This window comes from Alosa pseudoharengus, unplaced genomic scaffold (assembly GCF_046254945.1).
Source record: "Alosa pseudoharengus isolate Yale_2024_CS ecotype anadromous, Long Island Sound unplaced genomic scaffold, YU_APseudo_1.1 YU_APseudo_1.1_scf_16, whole genome shotgun sequence".
Taxonomy (NCBI): Eukaryota; Metazoa; Chordata; class Actinopteri; order Clupeiformes; family Clupeidae; genus Alosa; species Alosa pseudoharengus.
Window position 1 is genome coordinate 6,232,379 of NW_027468630.1, and position 13,596 is coordinate 6,245,974.

General features: G+C 42.5%; 1 protein-coding gene across 1 annotated transcript in view; it reads left to right on the top strand.

Annotated features, from left to right (window-relative positions):
* Window positions 1-7,183: 7,183 nt before the first annotated feature.
* Window positions 7,184-13,596, top strand: part of LOC143126072 (serine/threonine-protein kinase BRSK2-like) — a 92,700-nt gene continuing 86,287 nt past the window's right edge. Inside the window, exon 1 of the mRNA XM_076287991.1 lies at window positions 7,184-7,274. Coding sequence (XP_076144106.1) covers window positions 7,184-7,274 — 91 coding nt within the window. The remainder of the gene's footprint in view (window positions 7,275-13,596) is intronic.

Here is a 13,596-nt window from a genome sequence, read left to right on the forward strand (position 1 = left end):
TTTGGGAACCAATGGCCTAGATTACTTGACATAATTCATTGTTGAAACATTACATTTATTTGTCATATGAAAGAAGTGTGCAGCAATTTCCTAATACGGAGCGGACTAATACAAAACTGTTTTGTGAGTAGCGGTACATCTTGACCAAATTCTCCTTTAGATGGCCATCTTAATTACAAGAGAAAATGTCAGATAGAGACATAAAAATAAAGTATCTGAGGTATATAATCTGAAGATGCAATATGTAACAAAATGATAACACATAAAAACAGTGAAAATAAAACAATAACAAATGTTATATCTAAGTGTAAGAGAGGAAACTAGTTAGGGAAATTAATGGTTTAACTTGATTTTTTACAGGTGATTACGAGAACAATTGGCATCACAGAGGAACTAAAGCAAGACACCTTAAGCTACGGCAAACAAGATTCCCTGAAAGGAAGCCTGATTTAGTGCAGCTGCAGCAACAACCGTTTTTCATTTATCCTTGTCCAAAATGTGGAAAGGGTTACAATAACAAAGAGGAATATTGCGGACACATGAAGGAAATGCATCCTGTAGAGAAGACGCACTACTGCAAAGATTGTGGCAAAAGCTTTGCCATTGCCGGTGGACTGCGCGACCACCTAAGACTCCATACTGGTGAGAAGCCATTTAAATGCCAAGAGTGTGGAAAGGCCTTTAGCTCTAAAATAAATCTCAGGATACATAAAAATTCTCACACCAAGCCCTACGGCTGCACAGAGTGTGGAAAGAGTTTTGGAAGTAAGGCAACATTGAATACACACAAACGAATACACAGTGGAGAGAAGCCATACAAGTGTTCTCACTGTGAGAAAGGTTTTTCTACCAAAGTTGCTGCTGTAACGCATGAGAGAATACATACAGGAGAGAAGCCATATGGTTGCAAAGAGTGTGGAAAGTCTTTTGCTTCATACACAGCATGTTATACACATGAGAGATCGATCCCATGATGTGGACAAATTCTTTCACTGCAAAGAGTGTGGACATAGTTTTTCTGTTGCCACTAATTTAGAGAGGCACATGCTAATCCACACTGGACAGAGGCCTTTCAAATGTCTTCGCTGTGGACAAAGGTTCAGGCAAAAGGTCCACCTTACAGCACATCAAAAGACACACTCAAAATAAGCCATAAAGCTTTAGGGTTGTCAGAGCTATTGATGACAGTGATGTGACACAAATACAAGTACTGTACATTTAAACTCCACTAATATGTCAATGCCAGTAAATAACACAATGTAGTCATTCTTTTTTGTCCATTTTCAACTACCATTTAGCACTAAGGGAGTACCCTCTTCCTCAACAACAGAAAAGGTTATGCTCCTGGTTGGGAAACTACATGTTGCGATGCCAGTATTCATGGTAAAATAAATACATTGTGTTGCTTTAGTGCAGGATCTTCAACCTCAACAAGGTCAGCAACAAGTCAGCAAATCCATGCTCTAGAGCATGAACTGAGCACTTGACCCTAGTGCTGCTTATGACTAAAAAATATTACCTCTGGCAGCATTAATGCTGACCATCAAAAGATAGACAGATAGCTCCAGACTTTTCTTATCCAAGCACCACCTGTGGGTTAGGTATTTCCAAGTGCTGTCTCAGTTTCTCAGGAGGGGTATAAGTAAGATGTGTGACTGTTGATCTTCAGTGCGATCCCGGGAACACTCTGGTTTATGCTGTTGGTGTTTTACTGGCAAGAATAAACCATTTTTGCATCAAACACGGCCTGTCTGAAGACTTTGTTTTCAGACTTTGTTTTCAGCACAGTTTTTAACAGTGAATTTTGGTCGCAGTCATGAACTACATTTTCTGCTTATCAACTGGCCAGAAGGGATGTATTTCTACTACAACGTTATAGGCCCCAGCCGTTCACTGTGGGGCAAATTCCCCCAAGTAAGTGTGTAAGGGTGCGTAAGTCAAAAAAAGTGCTCGACCTTAATACAGCCCTCAGAAGTGCTTAGCTGGAAAAGTGCGTAAATCAGTGGCAGAACAGTTGTTTATATAAGAAACGCCCGAATTTTCCTGTAGTCAAGGGCAGAATGTGGGCAGGCTGAAACTTTCTGAAAGGCATCTTTACTTACGCACATGGGAGAATTTGCCTCTAAGTTCACCACTAAGTTATGATTTGAGCATATTTCAAGATAAATCAATAAACCGGACTTGACTTTCAAGTATTATTAGGAAAGCCTTCATTTAAAGAAGGAGAACCAGCCTGAAAACTTCTGTTTCTCCTGACCCAGAGAACCACAAAATGTTTTACAGCAATTGCGATAAAGCCTATATAAAATGGGTGTATCAATACGGTGTCAATACCTCTGGGATATTTCCCATTTGTGCAAGTTGGGAATTGTTTTAAAATTAAAAGGAGGAGAAATGAAAATAAATCGTACAAAATATTATGAATACAGTAAATGCTGCTATTTTTTTGTAAAGGCCAGTTATAGCCTGTTTTATTTGGACAACCAAATTAACTTTTGTCTGCCCTTCTCTTTTTCTATTGAGTTTGTTAATTTGAAGTATTTTCCTGTAGTCAAATATTTTATAGTCTATTCTGTTTCGCGTTTGTTATTCGCATCGAATTTTACTTTGCTTTTGTGATCTCTTTTGCTCCATCATTTAGCCCACATTTTCTTTAATATTGGTGTGTTTTTAATATGTAATAAACAATGTCTCCATTAACTTTTGTGTTTTATGAATTGTATGGCCTGTGTGTTTCATGGCTTAGGCTTGAGATGAATAGTGAACATTACACAATGTTGGATCTGGACAAGAAGGGCCTGTGTCACTCCATATGTCTGTGTCTTGGAGCCTGATTGTTATATTAGGTGGACTAAATGGTGGCCCAGTTATCTCAATATAGGTCTAATATGTTAAATACAATATGTACTGTATACTGAATAAAGTGTGCTTTTAAAAGGAATCAGCAGAGGGCAGCATCTTTCTCTTTGCTGCATAACAAGTTTCTGTGACCACCAAAAAAAATGTGTGTGTACTGTATGTTATAATGATATATACTGTATCTATGGATATTCTCATGATATTTATTAACTGTCTTTATTGTAGAGCTTGCCAGTTCCTCAACTATTGCATTTTACATGTTGAAATGCAATAGTGACAGTGGAATTTGAGAGTCACAATAATCTATTGCTTCTGAAAATGGTTTCATACCAGGTATTTTTTAGCATGGTCTGCATCCTCAGTTGTGAGCAGCAAAGGGAGGCAGAGAGTGTAGCTTTTCAGCATAAAAAAGACCAATTGAACAAACAAAGGTATTACTACCTGCCAAATCCAGGATTTTATTCCAACTATGTGGTTACAAACTCCTAAAGAAGAGTTTTCAGGCTCCCCAGGTCAGAAACTTGCAAACATACTTCAGGTGTTTCAAATGAAATGCCATGGATTTTTCTAGTGTTGTCACATGTAGGGTGAAAATATCTAAAAATGAAAGAAATAGCAAATATTTTAATGTGCTGACCATAGATTATGCATCTTCCAAGCCATATGAGCTTTCTTTTTTGCTCTTGTTGCCTACCTGTATAGATTCGAAAAAAAACTGGCTCATTGGGATCGCTGATGTGTGACAAACATGTCAGGTAGTGCAATAGAGAAATGGCTATTTCAGATGGACAGAGAACTGTTGAGGTCACATGCTTTACATGTGGATAAGGTGTATGTAATAGTCTTGTAATCTCAAGCCCCTAAATCCAGACAGGGAATATGCATTGTTTTTCAATTGTCTGTTGTCAGTTCTGTTGCAGGAATTTGATTGACTGTCTGCAGGGCTGGTTACCCAAGCTGAAAGTAAACATATACTATCTGTTCTGATTACAGGCTTTAACTTTTGTTTACTGTACATTTGGTCTCAAAAACTCTTCAAATCCTCTTTAGGGAGGTCGAAACCAAATCTTCCCTTATCCAAAGGTCCAACAGAAGGACTGCAATTTCAAAGCAGGTAAAACAGACACATGCAGCCTTGCACAGCAGAACAATAGTGTGGCAAATGGGACCTTACTGTTTCATGGAACACTCGTGCAGGGGTAAGAAGGGCGTTACTACAACTTCAGGCACTATAGTTACTAATGAAAACACTAAATGTGGTGATGCCACACTAAACAACATACAGTATGTTTCACTTTGGTAAAAACTGTGTTTACATATTCTGTATGTTCTATAATTATGATGATATCCTTTTCATCATCTAATGTTTAGAGAATGCTAAGGTTATACAGTGGAGCCCTCAGAAACAGATGTTCTTTTGAAATCAAGACGATATCAAATGCTCTTTTAACAAAAAACATCCTAATAACATGGTTAACCACACAATCATGAATATCAATAATCTAACATATTTACATTTACTGGTTGTCTTGTTTCAAGAGAGGCTTGGAGGTTGTAACAAAAGTCAGTTTTTCAGGTAAAGTCAAAGGTTTGATTTTTTGTGTGTCTCAATCCATGCCTTGCCCAACCAATATACGAATTACATAGTCAATAAATCTTTAGCTTCATTTGTTTCTTTGTTCACCTTTCCCCTCTTGTGTTTACCCCATCTCTGCTATCTCACGTTCATCCATGACAAATGTGAATAATATATAAAAATGTGAAAAGCACCACTTTGAGAAATCATGAAATGAAGTGCTTAGGTGGTGCCTTTACCACAGTTGCTACACCACACACCAGCGGTGTGGCCTTTTGTTTGTGGTGCGCTATTGTCAGGGGCTGACGTGAGGAGAGGGAGGGACAGCGAAAGAGATTGATTTAGCTGGTGAGGTCACGAGCCGTGCTACTGAGACAATAGCAGTAAAGTTGTGGGGGGAGACACAATTAATAAATGGCGAGCCCCTTTGAGACCGTCGTATGTGGAGCAGCCAATGACAAAGTCTGCCCTCTTCTCCGAACAAGTGGTTAGGGGTGAACATGTTTCATTACATGGGTTATTATTTGTGTGTGTGTGTATGTGTGTGTGTTTGTATGCATGTGTGTGTGTGGGTTTGCATGTGTGTGTATGCACATGTTTGTGTGCCTAGTGTACTTATCTTTGAGCATTACTATGTATGTCACATGATCTGTGTGTGTGTGTGTGTGTGTGTGTGTGTGCGTCTGCCTGTATGTTGGGGGCAGGGTTACATCTGTCACTCTCCCCTCCCAGGAGTCTTATTATTGGTTTGAGGTGGTTACCGTGGCTACATCAGGACAGCGGAGTTTTAATCAGGTTAAAATGCAGTGGTGGTTTGTGACCTCTGGTATAGTCTAAATCCACCATAGAAGTGTGATCCTTCTTACAAGGTACTATGACTACCCAAACAAAACAAAAGACACATATTTTCAACCTTCTGTGAGCCCTATATATATATTTATTTCACAAATGCTTACTGTATGCTGACTGTTGAGCATGGTAAGATTTCTTTATGGTGCTGAATGTGTTATGAATAAATAAGGGTCTTAGAGGTTGAGAGAGGGAGGGCGCAGACATTGAGAGAAAGGGAGAGAGAGGACCCCTCCTGTACAGATGTTCTCCAAGACTTCAAAGCCTTTGAGCATGTTTGAAGTGAAACACCTGACTGTCTTAGTGAGCTCTTTTTTGAACACTTTCTCCCTTACACCTGGCCAAAAACCCATCTCCTCAGGAATAACAGCTATTATAATAGTAATAATAATATAATATTGATGACTGCTCATCAATTGGGGCATCTGTGGCCTACTGATGATGAAATGTGGGTGGGGGGAGTGATTAAAACAGCTCTCCCATATCCACATTAATGGATGAGGTGCTCTTGAGCAAGGCACCTAACCCCCAACCACTCCCCGCGCGCCGGATTAAGGGCTGCCCACTGCTCCGGATGTGTAGGTCCTAGTGTGTGTGGGCACCCAGCTCACTGCTCCAAGTGTGTGTGTATGGATGTGTACGCATTACACCCGGATGGGCAAAATGTAGAGAACAAATGTCCTCACAGGACAACCCCCTTCCCTCCTCCATGGCTCACTCGGGGGCTGACCCCTGCATTAGCAGGAGCTCCTCAACTTGGAACCACAAGGAATTGAGACTTGCCTCATTTGGCAACCAAGTCTAATTCATGGTCAGTTGAGGAGACAGTGGTCCAGGTTACTGTCACAATGTGAGGCAAGGCCCTGCAGGTCCATGCTAATTGAGAGCATGCTGCAGCAATGTGTAGGCAGACAGATCTTTGTGGAAGGCGTTAGGCACAAGCCTGTCAGCCTCCGCAGGGGTTAGGTGAAGGAGAGCCTGCGTTTTGCCATTAACAACCTCATCCTCTCCACATTCAGGAGAAGAACCCAAAATGTAACAGTATAGTATAGTACTTGTTTGTAGGCTATAGTATACACAGTAAAATGTGTGCTTGTTTTTTTTTCTTGTATAGAGAGAGAAAGAGTAACATATGACTACCTGGACACACCTGCTGACGTTTGGTAATCAGCTCCCAGAGCAATGGTTCTCAAGGTGAGTGCTGTGAAACGCTGCATCTGTGACAATCTAGGAAAATACTACCTGCTGTATGGGACACGCACACTGATAAAGAGAGAAGGATGAAGCGAACGCTAGTTACAGTGTTTATTGTAAAACTATTGTAGACAATCTGATATACCAATACAAAATTGCATACATTGCCGCCGTAACACAAGAAAAAACCCTGAAAGAAGTGTGGAAAGAACATTAGAAAGTAAAAGGTAGACGATGAGGCATATTGGTGATCCCCAGCCCCGCCCGGCACGGCCCGGACCGTGCATCAGCCCAACTTCTGTTCTGCGGATCTCAAACCGTGTTGCTCCTCTGCGCAGGCGTCAGGACAGACGCTGCTTTGTCGAATGTTGCGTCAATCAGTGTACTGTGTTTGGAGCATCGGTGAGCATTCGCCTCGACAGTGCTGATGCGAGCAAGGCTAGCTCTCCCTGCTCCCTAGCACCGACGCAGGCAAAGAGAGGCTACGCACGTTAGCTCCACACAATGCCAATTGTATCTAATAGCGTCTTATAGCGAAGGAGAACAGGGCGACGCGGTGTGAAAGAACTACCTAACTCAAATCGAACGAGCGAAGCACCAACCTGATCGGGCTGGAGAGGATAGGGCACTGCTGCTGTCGGTGCAAAAAAGACACAGTAACCTATTTAACGCCTTCGTGAACCTCGGCGTAAACCTTAAGCAAACATGTCAACATCGGCAAGGGAAGGTAGCGCCCAACATGCCAATTACGTGGGACCCTATCGCTTGGAAAAGACCCTAGGAAAAGGGCAGACAGGTAGGTCCTTCTCTTCGTTTTTTGTAGGCATTTACAGTGCCAGGATGCTGTTCTCCTCGCGCTGGGATGCGGATGCGCTGGTGCGCTCTATCTGGCAACAGTACCATATGAAACACTCAGGTCGTAGCCGTAGGGCTGAATGTGCGATTTTTGGCAGGTCGTTCATGGTTCAGCGACTCAGTGAATGCACAGAATTAAAATTTGCTCCACACGATTTGTGGTCGTGACCACTGGCAGGATGTTTGCTCTTTGAAATTTAAACTTGGACACATTAGCTATGTTAGGAGGCTCGTTATCAATGCATCAAGCAAAGTAGTGCAACTGTCAGCTTGCTTGGCTTTCGTCTGAATGAGACATAATGCCGTTAATCCCTATTTACCAGACAACGGGACGTGTTCCCTACCAGTACGGGCTGTACATCCGACCATGTTCTGACAAAACAGTGTTAGAAACCAGTCCATTAACGCATTAAGGAACCGTCCAAATCATACGTAACTTGGTACCGATATCAGTGGTCTTGTACTGAAGCGTCTCAATTTGGGATCACGTTTGTAATACGTGTTATCGGGGGATTTTTTTTTTTTGGTGCACTGATTTGACACAGGCCACGACTTGAGCAGGCTAAAACACTGAAATTAAGTTTTAATGTGTGGAGTGGTGGACATGGCTTGCGGCATAGGATGAATTCCGTGGTGCTGTATATGAACTGTAGAAGCCCTCCCTTCTGTCGCTCTCTGACAGTGGGGTGACGTTCTGACGCCGTGAGAAAGGGGTCTTTCTCTCTGACTTCTCTAGTTGTCCATCTGTTTTCGCCAGCAACCACAATATGCGGTGGTACCATCTCTGTCCAACCCAGCTGGCGAGGCCTAGGATAAACCCACACATTTATCCACACATCGATTTTATTGCGTGGATGTGTTTGGTTTAGTAAATAGAATCTAATAGAATGCACACAACTGAGTTGGTGGTTATTGCTGCAAGTTGAGATTGTGTGAACACCTTGTTCTGTAGGCTTTTCACGGGCCACTGAAGGACAGCGTACATGGCGTGACAGCCTAGCCAACTACGAATTAATCGGATCTCTCCAAGGAACACTAGGTTATACAGAGTTTGAGATTTAATTAAAGACTAAATTAGAATCGTTGTATTTTTTTTTTTAAATCACTACATTTCAGTACAGTAAACCCGTATTACATGTGAAATAGAGACAGTATAGCGCTGTCTACATTCTTGTGTTGTTGGCCACTGGTACTGATTGCTGCTTCTCTGTTGTTGCTGAGGAAAGCCCATATGTCACAAAAGGAGTATGAAGGGAAGGGGGGAGGGGAGAGAGGGATAATAGTTTGAAAGAGGGAGGGGGGGTGCAGTACTGGCAGGGCCTGTGAATGGAACACTAGGGGAAGCCTTGGAGTGGATGTAGGCCTCCTTTAATCCAGTGATATTTGCCTCTCTCTGAAACATGTCAAGCAGGTATACACCAGCCAGCCATGGTTAGCTGGCCTGGGCTACACACCTGCATTTTTAAACAGGGTATCTGGAGACAGGATCCTCTAAATCAAGCCAGGTTAGGTGACAAATTACACAACAGCAATGAGGGTAATGGGCCCAGATATAGAAGAGCAGTGAATTAAATACATTTAATTTTCAGAGGCAAAAGCAAATCTGTGATTGGTCTATTTGTGTTTATGCCAACCAGCTCATTCCATTCAGAGTATAACACACTTCAGAGAGGTTAAGGTGCACAAACGTACCTGATGCTAGACCTAATGATTACACTCAAATTCCTGAATTGGATAGAGTCTGATAAAATAATTTAAAGACTAAAGGTACATTTTCAGACAAATGAGCATAAATGCTGCTTAGATACTGGAGGAAAGCCGTTTGGATGACAATGATCTGGTGACCGAGGCACACATGTGTATCTCTCCATTGTGGTGGTCAGTGACAAGGAATGTGTTATGTCTAACTGCCCTCAACATAACTGTGACACAAGCAATTGTAACTGTGATGGTATTATCTGCAGTTTTGACACCCAACTCTAGCAGTGATCTAATTTTCTTACTATGTTCCTCAGAAGCCTAGTAAAAATAAATGAATGAACAGACCCATTCACATACTGTAACTGGACTATATATTGTTTAGATTCTTGCTTTTATTTCTGTTTGCTCTTCTCTGTTTCTGTCTGTGTAAAGCACATTGAATTACCTTGGTGTATGAATTGCACTGTATAAATAAAATTGAATTGCCTTGCCTATTGCTAGCCTAGAAATCTAGACGCACCCTAGCGGCAGCAAATTACATTTGCTTCCAGGGCTAGTCTAGCAACTCTCCGTTGGCTTGTGAGCTCGAAAAATTAAACTTCTATCAGGCCAATCAAATCGTGTATAGAGTCGTTAGGCGGGCTTAATATAATGATTGATGGCAGAGTTGCAACGGTTTGGCTTGAATTCCCTGCTACTTGAAAACAAAGAAGATGGATGTTGCTGTTGGCCAACAGTGTGACACGAGTTAAGCTTGTTTTAAGATGGCAAACGCATGGGACTCGGCGCTGTCCTATTGCGTGCAGAGGGAATTTGAAAGACAACCGATTATCCCGCCCCTCAGACTGAGCACTGCGAACGGTGAGTGCCCAGACCATACCTGTCAACACTCCCGTTTTTCCCGGGTTCTCCCGTATTTCAAGGTCGTCTCCCGGCATGGGAGCCCTCCCTGATGAACTTAATGCTTTTTATTCTTGCTTTGACATGAAAAACACAGACTATCTTGCACTAGCTGCAGCATGTGAAGCAAATGAGGATGCACCTTTCTGTGTCTCTGAGGTCGATGTGAGCAATGCCTTTAGGAGGGTTAATTGTAGAAAAGCTGCTGGACCGGATGGAATTTCTAACAGGGTTTTGAAATCCTGCGCTGCTCAGTTAGCTCCTGTGTTCACTTATATCTTTAACACATCATTGGCTCAGGAGACAGTTCCTACTTGCCTCAAGCAGTCTGTTATTGTTCCAGTACTGAAAAACAAAAGTCCATCGTGTCTGAATGACTACCGCCCAGTAGCCCTGACGTCTACAGTGATGAAGTGTTTTGAGAAGCTTGTGAAAAACATGATCTGCTCATCCCTCCCTGCCTCCTTCGACCCCCTCCAATTTGCTTACAGAGCCAACAGGTCTACAGGGGATGCCATCTCAAACCTCATGCACACCACCTTAACTCACCTGGAGGAGGGGAATGGGAATTATGTGAGGATGCTGTTCATTGACTTTAGTTCAGCATTCAACACGATAGTACCTCTCACCTTGGTCACAAAGATGAAGGCCTTAGGACTGAACCTCATCCTGTGTCACTGGATATTTGACTTTCTCACCAACCGTTCACAAGTGGTTAGAGTGGGGGGTCTGACATCTGACTGCAAAGCCAACAGTAGTCATACCTCCATCATCAAGTTTGCAGATGACACAGTGATCTTGGGCCTGATTAGTAACAACAATGAACAGCTCTACTTGGATCAGGTTGATGAGGTGGCACAGTGGTGACAATCTAACAGCTTGACACTGAATGTCAATAAAACCAAGGAAATGGTAGTGGATTACAGAAGGCAGCAGCAGAACTACAGTTACACCCCACTAATGATCAGCGGGCAACCTGTAGAGAGAGTCACAAGTTTTAAATACCTTGGTGTCCACATTACTGAAGACTTAATATGGACTGTTAACACTCAATATGTTCTGAAGAAGTCCAGACAACGACTCTACTTCCTTCGTCAGCAAAGGAAATTCAAAGTTTCTACATCCATCATGAAGGCCTTCTACACTTCAGCGGTTGAGAGTGTTCTAACTGGTAGCATCATCACCTGGTATGGGAACTCCACAGTTAGAGATTGTAGTACTCTGCAGAGAGTAGTGCGCTCAGCTGAACGTACTATAAGAACTCAACTCCATGCTCTACAAGATATCTATTCCAGAAGAGTACTCCTAAGAGCCCAAAAGATTCTGAAGGACTCTTCTCATCCTAACAATGGATTATTCCTACCGCTGAAATCAAGAAGACGCCTATGTAGTCACAAAGCCAGAACTGAGAGACTCAGGAGAAGTTTTTAATCCACAGGCCATCCGAACTCTGAACTCACACTATACTGACTTTGCACACATTCACTCCTCAGCACTCTCAAACATTTCCCAACTCTGAACTCACACTATACTGACTTTGCACTCATTCACTCCTCAGCACTCAGGACCCCCCCCCCCCCCACACACACACACACACACCTACATGACTTTTAGCACTTTTACATCCCTCTCCCTATGCTACAGACCTTTTATTTATTTTCTTATTTCATCACACGTCAAAACACACACACACACACACACACACACACACACACACACACACACACATATCTGACTTTCTCCAACTTTTGCACATCTCCATAGAACTTTTTATTTATTATTTTTACTCCATCTATCTACCCATGTCCTTGATTGCCTAGCCTTTCTGCCCCTCTGCGTCATCAATGCCCATCTGAGGGGTTCCGTGTGCTTCCCAACAATTGGGACGTCTTTGACTTGTGCAAATTTGCACGGAGGAGCATACCACTTGCTTAACACGTGGCTGAGTGACAGGACATGATTAGTTTGTAGTGTAAGATTTGTGTTAATAATAAATAATAAATAGAATAATAATAAAGTAATAATAATAAAACTGCTCTTTACCCAGCAGAGTTTCTGAAACGTATGCTGCTGTCTTTCCTAACTCTCTGACCTCTTGCAAACACAGCATATGGAAGCTAAATTGCAACCTCTTTATCTCTCTCTCTCCTCAGTGCACACCATGCATGGCTGGACCTCACCTCTCATTCCTCATTTTTCAGTCTGTGTCTCTCTCTTTCTGACTTCTCACACACTCCCTCTCCCTTCCGTATCCCTTTCTCCACTCATTTTTCATCTTTCGTTTTCTCCTTCTCCTGATCTCCCTCTCTCCCTCCTGGTCCCTCTAGCGTGTCAGTCTTAAGCTTTATCGCAGCAGCTGCAGCGCTAGTTAAACTGCATCACAGAGGACTGCACCACTGCACAGCCTGCCATTAGATCTCTCTCTCTCTCTCTCTCTCTCTCTCTCTCTCTCTCTCTCGCTCTCTCTCTCTGAGGTTATAGAGAAAATTAAAGGATGAAAGAAAGAAAGAAAGAGAGAGAGAGAGAAAGAGAGAGAGAGAAAGACAGCAGCATACATTTCAGAAACTCTGCTGGGCAAAGAGCTGTTTTATTACAGTATTATTGTTTTATTATATACTAAATGGCTCAGTATCCATAATCACTCCAGTTTTCTCTCTTTCTCTCTCTCTTTCTTTTTTTCTTTCTTTCATCCTTTATTTTTCTCTATAAGCTCCTCCTCCTCCTTCTTACTCGTATATTCAAATATACTAAATGGCCCAGTATTCATAATCACTCCAGTCATAACAAGGTTCATCATTGGTAGATGTAGACATAGTGTGTAAGTGCTTTACAGTAATTTGATTGCCTCTGGTTGTGGTTGGATTCACTGGCACAACGTGAGCCTATTAGCTGCAGTGGCTAGCCTGAATGCCTGCTGATATATACTGATCTACTGACTGAATGCCCAGCCTATCAATATAACTGTAACAGAACGTCAATAAGACAAACTGGTAACTGGCTAGCTGGCACGCTCTCCCATTCACTTGCATCCTCACTGGATGTCCACCCAAATTCATGCAAATCAGTGGAAGTGAATGAGGGCATGTGTGCAAGCTAATTAGTCACTGCCAATCCAGTTGTTTTTAGGTCAGTGCCAACAGTGGCCTCTGTATTGGGGGGTGGCTGCTTTGGGAATATCTGCGTCCAGCCAGGGTGTAGGGTTGTAAGTTGAACTTTAGTGTCTTTTTAGATGAAGCTGATATTTAGCCAGGCATGGCACAAACATACAGCTGTTTATGTCTGAAACCATACAACAGGACCTGTTGGTGTCAAATTATAATGTTATATACTAAGTCACCAAGTTAGTGGTATGGTGTTGTATTGCAGTTGGATACAGTATATTTGGGCCTGAATTTGACAGAGTCAAATGTTGTCCGTAGGTGTTACATCTGGGTGTGTGCGTGCGTGCGTGCGTGCGTGCATGTGTGTGTGCGTGTGTGTGCGTACATGCGTGCGTGCGTGCATGCGTGTTTCTTCTGAGGGGTTTAAGCCTCTTGTTCTCAGAGCTGTCCCATTCGGCTGCTGGCTCTCATTTAGTAAAAATGCTGGGAAGCAGCGGATGGTTGTCATGGTTTCATACCCCCACCACCTCTCTCTGTCTCTCTCTCTCTCTTTCTCTCTGT